Source organism: Oenanthe melanoleuca, chromosome 8 (genome assembly GCF_029582105.1).
Source record: "Oenanthe melanoleuca isolate GR-GAL-2019-014 chromosome 8, OMel1.0, whole genome shotgun sequence".
NCBI classification, from domain to species: Eukaryota; Metazoa; Chordata; class Aves; order Passeriformes; family Muscicapidae; genus Oenanthe; species Oenanthe melanoleuca.
In genome coordinates, this window is record NC_079342.1 from 2401118 (window position 1) to 2420841 (window position 19724).

General features: G+C 42.3%; 1 protein-coding gene across 1 annotated transcript; it reads left to right on the plus strand.

The window, feature by feature from the left end:
* The first annotated feature begins 350 nt into the window (after window positions 1-350).
* Window positions 351-14374, plus strand: TM2D1 (TM2 domain containing 1). The gene is made up of 6 exons (XM_056497080.1): window positions 351-1147; window positions 2421-2494; window positions 4992-5100; window positions 9363-9454; window positions 12106-12179; window positions 13363-14374. Exons 1-6 carry the CDS (start codon window positions 837-839, stop codon window positions 13471-13473), a joined length of 771 nt encoding a protein of 256 aa, XP_056353055.1. The 5' UTR covers window positions 351-836; the 3' UTR covers window positions 13474-14374.
* Window positions 14375-19724: the final 5350 nt, after the last annotated feature.

A 19724-nucleotide genomic window follows, 5' to 3' on the forward strand; every position in this document is an offset into this window, starting at 1 on the left:
TCAAAGGACCTCTCCATCTCCTGTAAACACTCCAGGATCCCTTAGCAGTTCATAAGTGGAAAACTGATGCCTTTAAACACTAGAGAAACCTGAAATAACTGCAACAGAAAAACAATAAACTGTCACAGTAGTGAGACTAGGGCAAGGTTTGTAATCACCACAAAATACCTTGTGAAGAGCAAATGCTGATGAAAAGCTTGCCTCCTCCAGGAATTCAGTATTCATTTAAAAACTGAAATAAAGACCACTTTTAACAGTGCGGTTTTATGTGAAAATGGGATAAGAATTTAAAATTATTTCTGCAGTCTGTGTGCTGTGGGTTTGCTGGACAGTGTCAGGCCCACCTGGATGACAGGGGATGCGCCAGTCTGCGTTAACCAGGTTTGGCAGGTCACGCCTTTAACTTCTGCTGGGCTTTTTCAACATATTTTTCAAGTACTCAGCAAACTCCAGCCACCAGCGGGGGCACCCAGAGGTGCGATTTCGCCGGGCGGGCCAATGCTGTAGCGGGGGTGTTTGGCAGAGCGGGGAGGGTTCACCTCACGTTCCTCCCTGACCCGGGCCCGCCGCTCGGCTCAGGGTGCCAGCACCCGGAGCGGCCCCACCCCGCTGCGACAGCCGCCTCAGGGCTGCCTGCGAGTCCCCCACCATCCCCACACAGCCCGGGGCCGCGGGCCCTCACACCCGACATCTTTAGTGCGGGCAAGGGCGGGGCCGGCAGGCGGCGGGCGCGGCCATCTTTACTCGGGGCACGGCCCCGCCCGTCCCAACGCCGGGCCCTGCGAGCGCCATCTTGAGTGAGGGCGCGCTCTGCCCTCAGCGCGGCCTCGCCCGCCATGTTTAATGAGGTCATTCCCCACCACTCAAAAAACCCCTCAAGCCCCCCAAAAAGCCTAACCCGTACCCTCAGCAAGCCACGAACACCTCGGGATCCCCCTCCGTTTCTCCGCGCAGCCAGCGCGGGCTCTCCCCGCGGCGGAGCCGCTCCGCTCCTCCCCGGGTCAGCTGACGGCGGCCGCGGTCCCGTCATGGCCGCCCGGAGCGGCGCGGCTGAGGCGCTGGTCCTGCTTTTCCTCTGCTTCGCAGCCCTGGAGGGAGCAGCGGGCTCGGAGCCGCCGCTCAAGTGCGAGGAGCTGCGGCTGGGGCAATATCCTGAGCGGGGCTGGGGCCGGATCGGGCGCGGGTGCGGTGGCGATGGGCCCGGTGAGGGGGGGCACCGCTTGTGGGGAGGGGAAGGGGCGGTGGGGACCGTGAGGTGCCGGGCAGGGTGGGGGGGCCGTGGAAAGCCTCAGGTTGGGAGCCCCGAGGGGGTCTCGGCTGGCAGGAGCGGGACAGGGCTCCTCAAGGTGCGGGAATTGAGGGCACGGCCTCAAGCTGCGCCAGGGGATGTTCAGGCTGAGCATCAGGAGGAGTTTCTTCACAAAAAGGGCGATTAGACATTGGAAGGGGCTGCCCGGGGATGTGGCAGTGTCCTCATCCTTGGAGCTGTTCAAAGAACTCTAGCTGTGGCTCAGTGCTCTGATCTGGGTGACCAGGTGGGCATCAGTCACAGATTGGACTCGATGGTCTCAGAGGGCTTTAACAACCTAATTAATTTTGTGATTTCTGGTTGTTCTGCGTGTGCCCCAGCGCATGCTTGGGGTGTCCTTCAAAGAGATTGCCATGGGATGAGAGAGCCCGCTCTGCCACCACTCTGCCTTATTTCTTATTTGCAGGAGCGAGACGTGGAGACGTTGCTATTCTATCAGGAAATAATATGTTTCTGTGCCCTGCACAGCTCCGAGGAGCAGGAGGTGTGAGGCTCCTGGCTCTCCAAGGCACCTCTTGTCCTCCCCAGAACATGCTGGTTGATGGCAGCTGACAGTTTTTGATGATCAAAAGTGTCAGGAAAGCAAATCTTGGAAAAGCTTGCTTCATCTCCTGCTTTACTTGGCTGTGGGAGTTGAGACCTCTGGAAGTCAGCTCCTGCTCAGTTTGTTCCTGCACCAAATTCCTGCCGTTTCAGATGCTCATTTTTACGTGTTTGTTGAGTTTTGCATGTTCCCGTAGATTAAATTTTCTCAACCAAATGCCTCAATTTCAAGGCACTATGATATTTAAATAAGGGAACAAGACCCAATGAGGTGTGTGCTACCCTCTTGCCTCCAAATACAGAGGCTGTGACTGATAAATATTGTAGTTCCTTTAGGTAGTGCTGACTGCAGCACTAATTAAACGTGGGGCTTATGCGATATATTGGTGTATTAAATTGGATTAGCAGATTTGCTGCATGGTAATGTGCTGCTCCTCTTCTGGGGGATGGGTAGGCACCAACATCAAGGTGCATCTTAAATCCTCGGGGTTTAAAGAGGGTGGAATAAATTACTGTTGAACCTGTTGTAGTGTTTGATATGAAAGCTGTTTTCCTCAATTACCTGAACATATATGTGTGATGAGCCTAAAATAGACAATAGCACACAAGAACCAATGAATTGCACAAATCACACAGCATATGGTAAGGATTTCTAACTTATATATTGATTAACTATGTTTTTTCAAGGAAGTGTTCAATTTGTGTATCTACTTGATGAGCTTTATAAAAGATGGGATTAGTAATATCATTAGTCTGAAAACCCAAAACACTTGTGTGGATTGGGTGCTTTACTAAAAATGAATAAACACACTGTCTCTGATTGGTAGTTTTGTAAGTGAGGTTTCTGGTAAATCTCTTCAATGTATGTTGCACCCTTTAGGCTGTGTCCTGTACTACTGTGATTAAAACAAACCATTCCTGTCATACTGATTTTGCATATAATTATTAAAAGAATTGACATGTGACAGAACAGGCTTCAAAATCTTTTAATTTTTAAGGTTTTTTTTTTTCTTAAGGCAACATAGTGCCTTCCATCATCACCAGGTTTTGGTGCATGAGGCTCTATTTTGAAAGCACATTTATTTGATGTTCAGTTCTAACATACTTCAGAGTACAACAGAAAAATTCATAAATTGATTACTTAGTTTCCTCCCTGTGCTTAACTTCTTTGATGTTCCCAGGCATTGAAATAAATAGTCTGGGTTTGATAGCACAGCAAGTTCACTTTATGTGCACCTCTTTTTTAAAATCACAGAATTACAGAAATAATTTGGGTTGGAAGGGACCTTAAACCTCATCCAGTGCCACCCCTGCCATGGGAAGGGACACTTTCTACTTTCCCAGGCTGCTCCAAGCCCTGTCCAAGCTGCCCTTGGACATTTCCAGGGATGGGGAGTCCACAAAATTCATCTGTGTGCCTGTTGTCTTTCATATTTCGCTTCCTATAAGTGCTGAATGATTTTCCTCTGGGATAGTGAAGGTTTTTGCAAATTATTGCAGGCACTGGATGTAAATACATAGCACAATGGATCCTTTTAAAAGTTTTTTCAGTTCTTTCCATCATTTTGACATTATGTCCCTGACTATAAATGGGCAGTCAGAGACCAGAAAAAATACTGCATAGTTTGAGATATGATCATAACTCAAGATTATCAGTTGTTTAACTAATTACCATGTGTTTATATTTAATACACTACACTTTTGAACAGGAGATAAGCTTCAGAGTAGAACAAGTTGCTGAATTAATTAACACTATTTCTTTGTATAGCATTTTCACACACACACACCAGTTGTTAGATTGTCCTCACAGTATTTGAATTGCTTTTTTTTTTTCAGTATTATCTAAGTAATAAAAAGTTAATTTCTGGATCATGCTTGAAGCACTACAATTTCTAGTCACTTTCTGTGATCCCTCACCCAGACAAACAGGGGTTTAATTCAAAGCATCAAAGTGGTGTTGTTGGGTAGAAGATTTGGAGTCTTTGGAGTGACACTGAGAAGAAAACTGTGGCTTTTTCTGCATCACTATATTTTACCTGTGTTGGGTTTCTTCTAAAAACAGAAAAAATTTCTTTGCTTCATTTACTTTACAAGAAAAAAATGTATATTTTTGCAATTGCCTTAGATTAGGCCCATTGATCTTAGCATCATGGAATGATTTGGGTTGGAAAGGACTTTAAAGATCATCTCATTTCACCCTCTGCCAAGGGCAGGAACAACTTGCACTATCCCAGGCTGCTCCCAGCCCTGTCCAAGCTGGCCTTGGACACTTCCAGGGATGGAGTGTAAAACCCATGTAAGATTTTATAGCAGTTAAGGCCACACATAACTCAAACCTTATTTTATTTTTTGTCCCTATGTGATATGGATAGGCATTTAAAAAATCCATATCTTGCCTGTATGCATTACTGGAAAATCTGGAAAGAATGTTAAACCTGGCTTGCAGTTTTGTTGGAATTAACCAACAAGACTCACAAGTACTGAAAGGTGATAGAAAGTAGGTAAAGGACTGAATTTTTTTCCTTTAAAACTACAAGCTACAGCATTGGAGAGTGATTAATATTCTGGTAATATATTGCAAACTTTAGCAGGTGTGACTTTTCTGCTGTGATTTCTACTTTGATTCCCCTAAGAGACAAGAATAATGGAATAATTTGGGTAGAAAGACCCGTCAGGAAGTTGCAAAGTCCAACCTCCTGCTCAAGGGAGTGTTGGCACTGAATTCCAGCCAGGTTGCTCAGGGCTTTGTGCAGTCAGGCCTTGAAAACCTCCAGGGATGGTGATGGCATGACTTCTCTGGGCAACTTGTTCCAATATTTGACTGTTCTCATGATGAAAATGTTTTCTGTATGTCAGCTTCAGATTTCTCATTGACTCATATTGAATCTAGAGTGGAAATTACAACGGAATTGGGGCTGCAATTAAGTTTGTATATTTTGCTTAAAATGTAGCAAGGAAAAACTACAAGTTAGTGGTAGGAGTGGCTTAAAAAATATTTTTAACGAGTAATTGTGTGTGAGCTGTGCTTTGTATCAAGACTGTTGCACAGTAGGACTTAATTTGTTTCACTTGTGTGTTGTCGGAAAGCTGCCCTGAGTGTCAGTTACTGCTTAATATCAAATCATTTTTTTGTCTTCAGTTCAATGTCTGCCAGCACCAAATATTACTTGCAGAGATCACCTTGGCATAGAGAAAGTCTTTACGGGACACGAAGTTGGATTTTACAAGCCCATTGAGTGTCGCAATGTGTGAGTACTCTTTGGTTTTAAAAGCTGAAGTTTGTCCAAAATTGTATGATGTGTTGGCAGAAGGAAAATAGAAGTAAAACAGAACCATGCACATTTTTCCCAGTAGTTAATCCTCTAATAAACACAATGAGGATGCAACACAGGGTCACGGCGAGGATTGGGTTGGGAGGGACCTTAAAGCCCATCTCATTCCACCCCCCTGCCTTGGCCAGGGACACCTTCCACTAGACAGGTTCAAAGGGAAATCTGTCTGTCTGTACATTCTTTTTGTTGTTTAGTGATGTTTGTGTCTTTGTTTTACCCTATTCTTTTACCTTTGCTTTACTTCATACTTTAGCTTGGCAAAATTTTGCTCCAAATGCTGAGGCCACATTTCACACGTGCTTAAAATCAGCACAGTTGCTGGAAGGAGCTGTTGGGGACACCCTCCCTCCCATCCCCTGACAGATCCCAGGACATCAGGGAGCTGCTCTGGGTTTGAGCTGCCTTGGATCAGTTCCCCAGTTTGAGTCACAGTACAGTGGCTTCAAGTGCTCGTGCCAGCATGGGGATGAGGGTGACTCAAGGATAAAACAGAGAGGACAAAGGAGGGCTGGACAGGGCTGTGCTGCTCAGTGCTTCGTGCCAGTTTAAAGTGAGCCTGTAGCTGCAGCTGAAGTTCTATTATGCATGAATTTTAGGGGAGCTTCAGGATCTCTGCAGTTCCCCTCAAAATCTCTAAGAGAAACTGTTCTCTATTTTGAAACAGCTTTTGTGTTTAATCCAATTCACTGTGTCTTTTAAGAGCCTGTTTCTGGTACATGAATGATGGACCTCGTTTTTCTGAAGCACATTGTGAGTGATGGAGAGCTCTGGATACCAATAAATGTTCCAACTGGCCAGTGCTAATGATCAGCCAGCACCTGTCACTACCATTTGTTTCCTCTTTTTCCTGGGATTCACACTGGAACCTTTCTCTTTTGTCCTACTGGAATCTTTGGAAATAAAAGCTCCAGTAATACTGGGTACTCCCTACTACTCTAGTGGGCAAATAACTCTGATGTGCTACTTGCTGCTCAGTAATTTGCCTAACTCAGAAGTACAGCCCTGTCTCTTAGTTTCATAAATATTTTCTCTGTATTTAGTCTTCTCAGCAGTCAAAGCTCAGCAAACTGAAGAAAACATATGATTACATCTAATCAAATTTAAATGCCAGCAAAGTAGACGTCAGTCACATTTTTGTCCAGAAACAATTGTGTTTCAGTCCCATCTGTGATGGGGGCTGAGGAGAAGATGAGCTATACTAGTTTAATGAAATTGCTTCCTCTTTAGATTAGATGGTTATTCTTATGTTTGGAGGTTTTTTGCATACATGTATTTTTGGGTTTGTATATTTTCTAGAAACATTTTTTAAAAGTAGCTTTTCTTTACATTTATTTATTAAAATCCAAGTCTGTAGGCAGAGAAATGTCATCCTTCTTACAGTATCTGTTATTTGATCATGACTATTATCTATAATGAATAATCAATGGTTACACTGCCAAAAGAATTTGCTGTGACTTTTCCAGTCCCACAACTGCTGGTATGTCAGAAAGGGAAGAGAACCCTTTTTAGACTGAAAATTCCAGTAAAATACAACTTGAACATCGACAGACTTACACAAGTATGTCCTTCATAGTGTCCTAAAACCAGTAAAAAATGGCAGCAAGATTAATATCACCATCCTTCATCTGTACACTTTTTTAAAAAATGGTCTTTTCACTGATAGACCTTTTATGAGGCACTTTGAATGTTACCTAAGTGTCAGAAATATTGTTTTAAGCAGAAGTCTTCAGCTTACCATTACAACCATAGCCCTGCCTTTTCTCCTGCTTTTTTGGAGATTTTCCAGCATCGTACTGAGTTTTAGTAGAAACTGTAACTGTAGAAATAACTGCACATCATTTAAAAAAAATGAGTTTGAGAAAACATCTTCCCTGGCAGGATTGTCCCAGCATGGGGACAGCAGGTGAATCTCTATCCCCAGCTCTTGTGAAGGACAAATCAGCAAGTTGTCCTTAACCAAGACTGTAATTTAGTTTTGTCTAAATTTTGGGATCCAGTTATTTTAGAGCAAGACCAAGAGATGGTTTGTGTGAGTGGATGTGTTCAAGTTCAGTTCCTCTAGTAATAATTCAAGGAAAAACTTGTAAGGTTGTTCCAACAAAGAAGTACTGGGAGTCAAGATTGCTTAAGTTTGGCTTTAATCTGATGTTTTGGAGATGGATTTTATTTTTTGGCCAACTTCTAGCACACAGAATTGGCACCTGCCATACATTTTGCTTAATGTATGCAGGCCCTGATGCTGCAGAGTTGAAATGTCCATTGTTCAGGTGTTGCCATTCCACGGAAGGAATCCATGGAATGAATCTCTGTGGAATTGATGGGTTCAGTGTGGGCAGGTCTTTGAGCAGAGCCAAGAGACCCTGAAAGAGCAGCCTACAGCAGCACCTGCTCTTGTCAACTGCTGGGGAAGAGCTGGGAGGGAAAGTTTTTAACACGGCAGCTGGGACAAATGCATGCAGAAAAAAATAAAGGTTGGATGAGGCTGAGGAGCAAGAGAAAATCAAAAGAGGAACTGACAAGAAATTGCATCTTTTTACCCAGTTGTAGGAATTCCTTCACGTGCCTGAGATGTGTCATTTTCCTACTCAGTGGTTTACTCTTTGTGCATGTTTTTATCTGAAGCAGTAAGGCAAAGGAAACAGCAGAGTGGATGTAGCCTTGTTTGTTACAGTGTTCTCATGCTTCCCCTTCATACTGGATTTCTTCTGCCCATCAATTTGATGTTGAGCTTGCAGAAGCTGTTGTGCTTTCAGAAGCATCTCAGTGCATAGGCAAGTTTATTACTAGTTGTGATCAGGAGCAAAATTAAACCGTGTTCCCATTTTTTATGTAACAGCTCTTTTTATGCTTTAGTGTCCTTGGAGGGCTGTTGACACTTTGTAGTTGATAAACAATTTCCAACAGTTTACCTCAAGTTTTAAATAAACCCATTAGTGTTCCTTACAGTGGAAACAAGACAGTTCTAAAGATGATAATTTGTGTTACATTAGGTTCCAGGAATGCCTTGTGTTTTCCGTGTTGCTAATAAACACCAAGTAACAAATACTGAGGTAAGAGTTGTGATTTAATCACTTAATGTTGCCATTAGGTTTTAAAATCAGTAAATTTTGATAATAAGCAAAAAAGGTAGGTCTCTACTTGGCATTGAAAATGCTTAATAAAAGTGCTTGGACTTTTGTCAGCTACTGTCTTTTTGAGACTGTCCTATTCAACTGTCAACCAGGAGTTTAATTTGGGCCTATTAAATAATTGCTGGCAAGTAGCAGTGCACGTATCAAAACAGTGAATTACTGAATATTTTTCAGTTCTAATTGCATTTGGGTTTGCTGATCAGGAGCTCTCTGTTCACCAAGGCAGCAGTTCCAGCATTTGGAGTGATATGTTTTTAGCTCCCCTATTAGTGCAAAGTTCTCCAGCAGGGCCTGCACTAACAGGTGGTTTGGTGGCTGCATTGCTCCAGCTGTTGGCAAGAATGGTTCCAATTAGGATAAATCTGAAAAAGTCTGTTCTATCTGTTTATTTTGTATAACTAACCATGGGAAGCTTAACTTGAGAGTGCCTCTCTACCCCCGTGCATCTTTGTACTGTCACCAGTTCTTTTCAGTGTGACTTCGTGCCATTTACAGTGTAATGAGTGAATCCATGACTTACTCTTTTTGTTGAATCCTTCCTGCAGCTTCTTCAGCCAGTGGCCATGGTTCATTTCTCCTTCAGATCTCGAGGCAATTACTGTCTCTGCTGACATCTCACCTGCCTGTGCTGTTCCTCTCCATTTGGCTGCATGTGAGACTAATGCCTGCAGACAGCATTCACACACCTCCTGCCTTCCTGGGCTCGTCTCAGTAGGGCTGAACTCTTAGGAAGTGCTCTGTGAAGCTGGGGATGGATCAGCAACTGAATTATGTCTTGACAAGAAATCATCATTTAGTTTCAGAATAATCTGTATTCTGCAAGAGTACACTTGAGTTGCAGCAGCTGAGGTTCCTTTATGGAGGATGCCTTCCCAGTTTGAAAGCTTAACATTATCAATTCCGTGGCCGTTAATTGAAGATAAATAACAAGTCTGTTGTTTTTTTTAAAACCAGAGCAGCAGGAAAATGAGTCACTACTTTAACAGTCAAAAGTATGAGTGGATTTATTTTGCAGTCATTATCTACATTGCTTGTTTTTTTTGGCAGAAATGGATACTCCTACAAAGTGGCAGTGGCTCTGTCCTTATTTCTTGGATGGTTGGGAGCAGATAGATTTTATCTAGGATATCCTGCATTAGGTAAGTTTATTCCTTCATTTTTTCTTTGAGGTAAATCTTATTCTTATGACTGACTTGTATGTGTATACTCATATTTTGAGTAATGAAGGCTGACATTCACAGTTTAAATATTTAAAACTAGATCCTTACTTCATGGTCAAGAAAGATAAAGTGCTGCATTATCCTCAGCCTGCTCTTCTGTTGGAGTGGTGACAAATGGAGATGTAGTGTCCAGCAGATAAAATCATGATAAGCAAATGTGATTATTGCTACTCAAAGTTTTGCTTTGCATTGATGTTTTACCTGGGCATTTTTTGTGAGGCACTGTAGCAGAAGTGGCTTTGCCTCACTTAAATGAGACTTGACTTCACCGGGAAAAAAGTGGGCAAATTTTACAGTAAACCTGGTGTTTTGGGAGATGGAGTTTATTCTGGCAAATGCATACCTTCAAGATAACTCATGGTATTAATAACAATTCTGCAGAAGCTGGAACTTCTAATAAAAACTCTCTCTGGTTTTTAGGACCTCATTCCCAGGATGATGGTGCCACTGGCTTTTAAGTAATGGAAATACCTTATTATGACAGAACTGCCTTCACTGGCCTTGTTTCTGAGCTGGACAAAGGGAGTGAATTTAAGTATAGATAGGATGGAGCAATGATGTGGAAAAATTTGTATATGTTGCTGTCATTTCAGCCAGAAATTTTGAGTTTCTGCCCATTAAATGCCAATTCTTTTAAATGACATTATCTGTTCTTCTCTATAATCTTGATTAACATCCATGTATTTTATCCCTGAGATTCTATAATTAGCATTTACTTTGTCCACCTGTGTCCCCAAAAGATACATTTTTGAAAGCAGTCAAGAAGGTGCATTATTTAGTTATACCACTGGATATGGAATAATAATTTTCAGTAATTATTTGTAATATATTGTGGTAATATAGATTCATAAATCCTTAATTCTTTTGTACAACTTCTTTATGGCTCATGCTTTAACCCTACTGGATTATACTGTAGCCAGCAGCCAAAGTTAATATTTAAAATTAAACTCTTCCAAAGCCACATTTTCAGTCTTTTGAAAGGTAAAGAAGGCAAAAGGTAAGAGTTAGAAAAGAATAAAAATCAACCCACTGGATTCCTTTACAGTGGCTGATTGGGGATTTCTTAGGTCATCTGTGCCTTGGCAAAAAATGGTTAAGAAAGGTTAATAGCATTGAAATCTTTTTTGCAAGTGTAATGAAGACTGTAAATGCTCTTTGGTTTACTTTTTCCCCTTCTCTTTTGTTTAAAGAGCACACAAATACAAACAAGCTATTGAGTATGAAGAAATCAGGAAGGCAGCCTCTTCCTCTCCCACACACTGAGAACCAAACCAGGAGTTATTACTGTAGAACAACACTATTTTTCCCTCTGTGCTTTAGAGCAGTTTATTTTCTCAGTGTGATCTGCTTATAGGGGGGGAAGTGGGGAGGAAGAAAAAAACCCAACTTTACCCTGCACTCCAGAAATAAATGCCAGGTTCAGAAACAGTTCTCCTCCATCCAATTCCATAAGTAAAGTGGAGCTGCAGCAGTGGTAAGAAATCTGCTGTGTTCCTAAAATCCCAGCTGGCATGTTCCAGGGGCAGGGACACCTTCACTGGATCAGGCTGTGCAGAGCCCCATCCTACCTGGACACCTCCAAGGATCCAGGGGCAGCCACAGCTTCTCTGGGCACCTGTGCCAGGGCCTCAGGGAAGGGTGCACAGGGACTTTTCTTCCATGAGAGACAAATCCAGGCAGTGGGATGCTCTTCCTGCAGAGTGGATGCAGTTCCTCCCCTGCTCTGCCCCACAGGCAGCCCCATGAACAGCCCTGGGGGAAAGGAGGTGCCTTGGTGCTTTGGAGAGAGGGGATTAACCAAAATCTTTCTCTGAAGTAATACTCATTATATATATATAGTTCTCTCTGGATTGCATTCATTGTACAAGGAACTACTGATATAAAAAAAAAAATAATTTTAAGACAGCCTCTTTTTTCTAAAGGCATTTTCCAAATGAAGTTTGCCTTGCAGGACAACTTCCAATAAAACATTCATCTGTCAGTTGCTATTCCCATATATTTTCAATTAATCTTTCATTTATTTGTATAAAAAACAACATTTTTGAAAACTAGTTAAAAAGAAGTGTTTATATATTTTTATGTAAATTCAAATGAAATTAATATTTCAGCAAAAATACAAAAATTATACAAAGGATTGTTTTCCAAATTTGCATGTTCTGAAAATCAAATCAGTATGTGCTGCAACTCATGAGGTGGTAGAAAGTCTCTTTATATTCATAAGTAAATTTTGCAGCTCAAGTTGGGATTTTTCTGTCTGTGCTTGAGCAATATTTCAGTAACGTGATTATCAAATTTTGCCTTTCCTTGTTTAAGAATATTTAGATGTTAAAAAAAAATTGTTAATATTTAAAGTCTCTAAAGTGCATTCAGGATGTAGAAAGATGAAGATGTGGTTTGGTTTCTCCCCTAATAATTAGAGAAGTTTAATTTTAGGTCTGCTTCTAGAGAGATGTGTATATATAAACACACACATTTTGTGTGAAGAGGGGAGAGATTGGATGTGATTTCCACCAGTGATGAAATCCCAGGGATTGCTTAAAGCTACATTAAATTTTACTTTTCTTTTTTAGGTTTGTTAAAGTTCTGCACTGTAGGGTTTTGTGGAATTGGGAGCCTAATTGATTTCATACTTATTTCAATGCAGGTAAGTCAGGGCTTTCAAAACAAGATGCAAATCTTTGTTTTTTAAAGCTTTGATTTGATTACTAACACTTTGTTAGCAATTTTGCCTTAAGAACCACTGGATATTGAAAAATAAAGACATTTATTTTGGCTTTGTTTGTAGAATATAGATGCAAAATATCAATATATTTGTTTTTGGAATTAAAACTTCAATTAGCCATCTATAAATGCTGACAATGAATAGCTTGGGAGCCATAGCACCATAAATTCAAGTGGTCAGAACCTCTGTGTGTGAGGCAGAGTGTTGGACTCAGCAGGGGAAGTCCTGCTGTTCCCAGAATCCTCAGGTTCTGTGTTTGCCTGTGCTTTATGCTGATGTAAGAAGACATTGCCACTTCCATTTTCCACCTCTCCCCCAAATTCAAGTCCCTCATCAGCTGAGAGCTGTGACTGAGGGATTCAGGAGGGTTAAATCCCCAGCTGGAGTGACATCTTGTGACATCATGAAATTGCCAAATTGTTTCATTCAACAGCACAGCCATTTAGCATGAATTGCAAATCGGCTGTGATGAACTCAAAATCCATTGTGGATATGGGAGTTGTTTCTGTGCTTTGTAGGAAAATATTTTAAAAGTGTGCACCGTGTCTTTTGTGTGCATTCTCAAATTCCTTTCTCTTCTCTCACAGTGATCTTGCCTCAGAGCACTTACAGACCCAATTGAGAGTATCTTTCATCTCTCCTTGTTGATCTCCCTGGTGACTCCACATCAATTTAGCACTTCCAGAACAAAAACTCCATGATCTTTTCTCCTCCTCTTCATTCCTTACCTGTTCAGTATTTCAAAGACACTTGTCATCAGCCTAATTCTCTGCTGCCGACCCTCCTTTGTTCAGGAAAAGTGGTTTGGAGCCCACTCATTTGTTAGGCTGGTTTTGTGCCTCAAATCCTCATCGGATTAGCCGAGTCCCAGTGCCTGGCTGTGTAATTGGGTTGATTAGAAGCCCAGGGGAAATGTTCCTTCTGAGACAGCACTCGCTAAAACAGTTAAACTGCAGCATAACTTCAAAATAAATCTAGTTTCTGTTTGACTAATTAAGCATGACTAATTTTATGATGGGAAAATTAGCAGTAATTGAGACATTAGCACAAAGTATATATTTCACTTCATATTGAAAAGTCTTGGTTGTTTTATTTTCTGTTGCAGATCGTTGGCCCTTCCGACGGCTCCAGTTACATCATCGATTATTACGGGGCCAGGCTGACCCGGCTCACCATCACCAATGCAACCTTCAGGAAAATGCAGACCTACCCCTGATACCCCTAATCTGACAGGGAGTGGCACAAATCCACAGGTGCAGCTTGTTTTTACAGCTGGATCCACTGGAATTGCTGAGGATTTCCTGATCACCCCTGGTCACAACGGAATATTAAATGCACGGTGAACAAAGATGATAAAATGTGAAAGTTCCTCTCATGAACAAGTTTACCTCAAAGGTGGAACTTTGGGACTGCTCTGATTCTGGGAGCACACGGTTTTTGTTGCTAAGTTACATCATCTGTGAAAGGTGCAGACTATTGCAATTTGCACTGATGTTGTGTCTATGTCATTTAGAGTGTTACAGCTGCAGAGAGAGATGTTCATAATAAACATGCTGATATTTATTCCATTGAAATTGATAAGAGTTTTAGCTGGATGGGCCAGGATTACACTTGGGGGTCTGTCCATGTGGCAGTTTGGAAATTAACTTAAATATCCCCAACCACACAAACTGCCTTTTTTCCCCATCCTGTTAAAATCCAAAGATCCCTAAATCTTAGGCTGGTGTAGCTCGTGACATTCTGTTAGTTCTAACAATTATTTCTGTAAATTTTGGTTAAGTTGCAAAATTTGGTCAAGTGCTGATCAACAGTAGAAATATGGAGATGCATAAACAATAGAACTGTAGATGACACATTATAAAAAAGGAGGGTGGATGTTGGGGTTCCCTGAGGTTAGAAAAGGAAATAATTATTCTGCTTGTTTTGAATTTTTCTTTCCTCTCTTACAACCATCCAGGGTGAAATAAATACCTTTTTTTTTCCTGAGAATAAATTGGTGTGGTGTTTTACAGCTACAGAGTGTCAAAAGAGTGAATTCTTTGTACTACTAAAGCCCTTAAAAGGCTCTTAATTTGGGTCAGTTGTGTTTCAGTGCAATAAATTTAGTGTCTTTCAAAGCTGTTTGACCAAAGTCTTTTGGACAACCAGGATTTGACTGGATGTTCCTTTCAGGAAAAGTATGTACACACAGACAGAAAACATGTCAACAAAATCTTCATGCTATTTGACCAATTTTAAGCATTCTCTTCACCTTCTAATGAAGACTGGCACTAACTGAGGGACAAAGCCATGCCATAGAAACTTCAGTGTAATTTATTTTTTTTTTGCAGAAATTTGGGCTATTTTTTGTTTTTCAGGTGAAATGTTTAACCTGTCATTAATATGTCCACAAACTGTATTTTAAAGGGAATTCCCAAAAATGAGATTCCTAAGTGGATTCATGAAAGCACAATTTGTGAGGTTTAGGTTCTTTTTAACCCACGTTAAGCCCAGTGCACAGAAAGCTTTGTAAAGAAATCCTGATTTTTCCCCCCAAATCAGCATAACCTGACATGTCACGTAATGAGAAGAAACCACAAGGAATACTTTGTGCTTAACATTAATTCTTTCCTTCATGCAAGAAAGATGTGGTTTTGGAATCCTTCCTGCCATGCATTTTCCTTGTGGGTTCAAAGAGACAAGAACACTCTGTCAGCTCCATCCCCTTGCCTGATATTTGTTCTGTCTCCCTTTGCTCTCTCACTGAATGCTCTTTGTGCTCATCAGTTTCGTTCCCTGAAATACTTTGAAAAACAGACAGGAAGTGGATGGAAAATAGATGTTTGAATCTCCTGCCCAAGATCATCCTGTGACTTGTCTGCTTTTTGTTTTTCCAACCCCGAAGCTGATAACGAAGCTGTGGAAATAGGAGGATGTCATGGGTGTTATAATAAAAAAAACAGCCTTGGGGGACTACACAAGATTCCATTCTAAAATGTGTCTCCAGGTGTACAAGTAGCAGAGGGCTTGACTTGGTGATTTCAGCAATCCAGGTTGTGCTTTGTTACTGTAAAAAAACTCCTGGAGCTGTTTTTTGTGAATCGGATGGAAATACACTTTTAGTCCATGAGATTGTTAATCCCAGAAACCAAGCAGCCAGCAGAGAGAAAGAGCTGCTGGTCCAAGGAAGGGAAGGTGTGCCAGCCAGTCCAGGAAATCAGAGCTGCAGTGGGATCCTTTCTGAGATCCTGCCCTGCTCTGGGATCCTGCCCTGCTCTGTCACCACAGCCAGGACACATCCATGGGTCCCATCCCCTCCAGAAGGGATTCCCCTTCATCCTCTGTCTTGTCCTGATGGCTTTCCATATCTAGAAAGCCTTTTAGGAATGAGTGCCACAGATTGCTTAACCTTTGGGAATTTCATGGGCTGCTGCTATATGAACACACAATAATTGTTAATATATGTATAATATGTTTCTATCTGCTCCTTTAGCTTCACAGCTGAAGTGGAGAGAGGGTTAACTGAGCAGGCAGGAACGCTGCAGGGCCAGGAGACAGTTAGTGAGGTCTTTGTTTTCATCTTGTAATTGTCAGATATGGCATGTTTACCATAAGGGCTGTGAAAAGTGTGATGCAAGATGTAAAGCTGTCCCACAGTGTTAATAATAAATTGGCTGCAGTAATATTTATCAAAATGTCTGTCCAATGATGATTTTTTGTGTTGCTGCCTGCTTTAGCCTTCTCCTGTCAATCAAGTTGTCCATCCCAGTCTTTCTGCAGTTCTGATTGCACTGGAATAATCTTCTCTCGGGGTTGTTTTCCCCAAAACAGTTGCAAAGCAATGAAAATAATTAGACAATGTAGTATGTCGTCCTCCTGCCTCGTTCCCAGATAAAATTGATATCTGCTGGCCTTGCAGATAGTTGGGAATCCTCACAACATTTTAACAAGGCAGAGAATTATTATTCTGTATCTGTAAAAATAAAGAACATAAAAATTAAACAGCAGAGTTTAAAACAAGAGTTTGAGGTGCCCAGCCTTTAAAAACTCAGGTAAAACTGTTCACTGAAGATGCTGCAGATCCAGGCCAGGCATTAAATCCAGACCTTCCCAAACTACCAGTGCAGTTCAGTCATTTCAAAAAAGACACAAAAGACACTACAAGCTGTCCTATTTCCCTCACTTTTTTTTTTTTTTTTTTTTTTTTTTTTTTTAGTGACCAATTTAAGATTTTCTGCAATGTACTTTACCATGACCTGAAGGAGCCGTAGTTGGGAGAAAAATCCAACTTTGGGCACTCCACATTCACACTCACAGTGCCAAAGTGTGGCACTTCAGTGTGCTGACTGCACTCATAAATGGTTTGGGTTGCATTCCTTCAGCTGGGTTAACCTGTGCACCTCTCACTTGTGTCTAGAGCTGCTTTTCACAGAGGTTTTTTAGAACCAACTGGTTATTCCTCCCAGGATTTAAACCACGATTCTGCTACAGCAACTTCCTGTGACAGCATTTTGTTATCCTCACCGTTTCCGTCTCCACTACCACCCACCACTTATTACATGAAGATATCACTGCTTCTTTCAGGACCTGATAACACCTTAAATGTAGCTTTTACTTTGTTTCCAAAGATGTATTCCTGTACGTCTGCCAGTGAAACTTCTCAGCTCCACAGGAAGGTCTTTGTGTTTGAAATGCTCCCTTAGAATTCTTTTTTGGAGAACATCTGTTGTCACCCCATCAAGGATTGTTTCCTTTGTTCCTCAGGAGTATATTCAGTTATATTTGCTTGCACAGCTCTATCTATTCAGTCTCCTCTCAGTATTTTTGAGTTTTGTTTTTTTTTTTTATTTTTAGATTCATTAGGTGTTTAGGCCATCTCTGCACTGCTGCTTGCTCTGCACTTTTCAAACCTGCTTCCTCCTGAAAGTGATGTTAAACACAATAAAGTTGGGTGCTCAAGCACCCAGCTGGGGAAATTCCAGAGGCAAGACCATGCATTTCCATTGCCTCACAGGACTTTTGCTAATTGTGTGGTTGCTGATTATTTCAGTAATGCATTGCACAGACTTTCAAACTCAGTGTCATCCCTAGCTACTCTGCCATTTTCATTATTATAAGTGGTCACTGTGTGGCTTCTTTAAAAAATGTACCATTTAAATTAATTTAAATGGTGCTCTCTAACCAGCTACCTTGTTCTGGGTTCAGCATCAGAGTCTGCCAAAAAGTGAAATATGAGAGATTGTTCTGTTTGCATCTTCTGCCTGAATCCGAGGAGAAAAAATAGCTTAACTTTAGGCATATGCTTAAGTGTTTTGCTAGACTGAAATATGATCAAGACTCTTCCCACTTTCTTCCTCTCAATCCATCTGTGATACTCAGAGAACCTTCCTAATCTCTGGGAATTATAAGAGAAAATCACATTCTGCGGGGGAACCTCAGCACTGCCGGCTGATGGTGTCTGATACCCTCCATGGCATCCCACCTATCCCAAATTTTTGCCACCTTAAAGCTGCTTTTTGTTGCTTTTTTTGTCCACGTATCACCTCCCTTTGGACATCATTACTCTTCATGTTCTCCCAGGAGGAGGTGAACTCTTCAGAGCTGCATCACCGCTGTGGAAAAGTCACGGCATCAGCTCGGGGGTGCTGCGATAAATCCGAGCGGAGAATTTACCCGGGATAAACCCGGGGGCAGGAGCGATGGCAGGACGGGCTCAAAATTCTGCGGGAAGAGCCTGAAACTCAACCCCGCGTTGTCTCCCTGCCTTCTGCTTCCTGAAGGTGGAGCCAAACCCCCTATCAGATCCCCAAATCTTCCCTTGAAGAGTTGTTCTTCAGCACAGACTTAGCGCACCGGTATTTTTCCTTGCACGACAGGGAGGACTGGAAAGTGGCTGCGAGCATTCTGCCTGGCCAAGATGCATTTCGCACCGTGGCTCTAAGACTGCAGCAAAGGGAAAGAAATCCAAGGGTAAAAAGGACACTCTCAGTGCTGTTTGCACCGTGTCTGATGGAGATCTGCTTCCCAACATTCCCAACAGAATAAAGTATTTTTTTGTTTGTCTCAGATACTCAGCATCTTGCTTTCCCCAGGATTTCTGATTGTAACTCTTTGTGCTTCATAAAAATCTCGTCCATCCACGTGCTCCAATAACTCTCCATGATCCATTTGAATGGCTGCTTTCAGGACTGCAGTGCTCTCTGAGCAGCACATTCCTCGGGCTCTGCAGATGCATATGACACAGCAGAATTTTAGGCAGTATAAGAATTATAAAGCTCAGTTTCCATTATTGTAATTGCTATATAAATCCTACCTTAGAACAGGCCTATTTAACCTTGGTTTGAGCTGAGACTTGGTCCAAGTCTGATTAAGTTGAGCACCAAATTCTTTTTTTTTTTTTTTTTTTTTTTTTTTTTTTTTTTTTTTTTCTCTGCAGTATCATAACTTAGTGGGCAGTGGGGCGGGGAGGGAGATGGGATCCAGCTCCTCCTCTGAGCCCTGTCCTGCCAGGGGGTGGCTGCAGCCAGGAAATTTCCTGTCCCCAAGGAACAGCAGCACAAAATGAGCCTTGCATTCAGCTCCCTGGGAGAGGAGCACCGTTTCTCCCCTTGGAACCTGTGGCTGCTGCTCCTGCACAGCTGTGCTCAGAGCAGGTGTGTGAGACAGCTCCGAGGCAGAACCCCCAGGGCCTGCCCTCTCTGGGGGGATGGAGCAGGAATTCCCAGATTTTATGGCATTCCCCACCACCTTGATGACATTTGGGGTATCCGGGGCTGCCTTTGGGTCAAGAAGTTCAAAATTTATGGCAGGACAAGGAGCAGCGGGGTCAAAGTGAAAGAGGGGAAATTTAGGTTAGAGATACACAAAGAATTGTTCCCAGGCTCTGGCACAGGTGCCCAGAGAAGCTGTGGCTGCCCCTGGATCCCTGGAATTGCCCAAGGCCAGGCTGGAGCACCCTGGGATGGTGGAAATTGTCCCTTCCCATGGCAGGGGTGGCACTGGAAGGGCTTTAAGGTGCTTCCAACCCAAACCAGTCTTTGATTTGATGGTTCTAAACCTGAGGAAGTTGTCAGTGCCATAAGCAGAGGCTGGTGATGTCCTGCTCCACTGCTGGGGAATGCCAGGCTCCCCTTCAGGCCAGGCTGCAGCTTTGATATGGACAGCAACAACTTGCTCCAAAGAAACTCTGGCACAGCATTTCCCATGCCATAAACCTGCTCTGCAGTGGGTGCTTTGCCCCTGAGTCAGTAAAGCCATAGGAATGTATTTATTAAAGTATTCTGTTTCCTTTACAGGCTCTTCTTCAAAGTTCCTTGAATTTACCGTGGGGAGAATATGGCAGGAACATGTAAGAGAAGGCTGAGAGCTGAAAAACTGAGAGCTCACCTTGAGCTGGCCAAGCCTGCCCACCGTGTGGATTGTGCTGGCAAAGGCAGAGTCCTGGGGAATGCAGAGGTGGGGGGTAATTTTTAGGGCTTTCATTCCAGG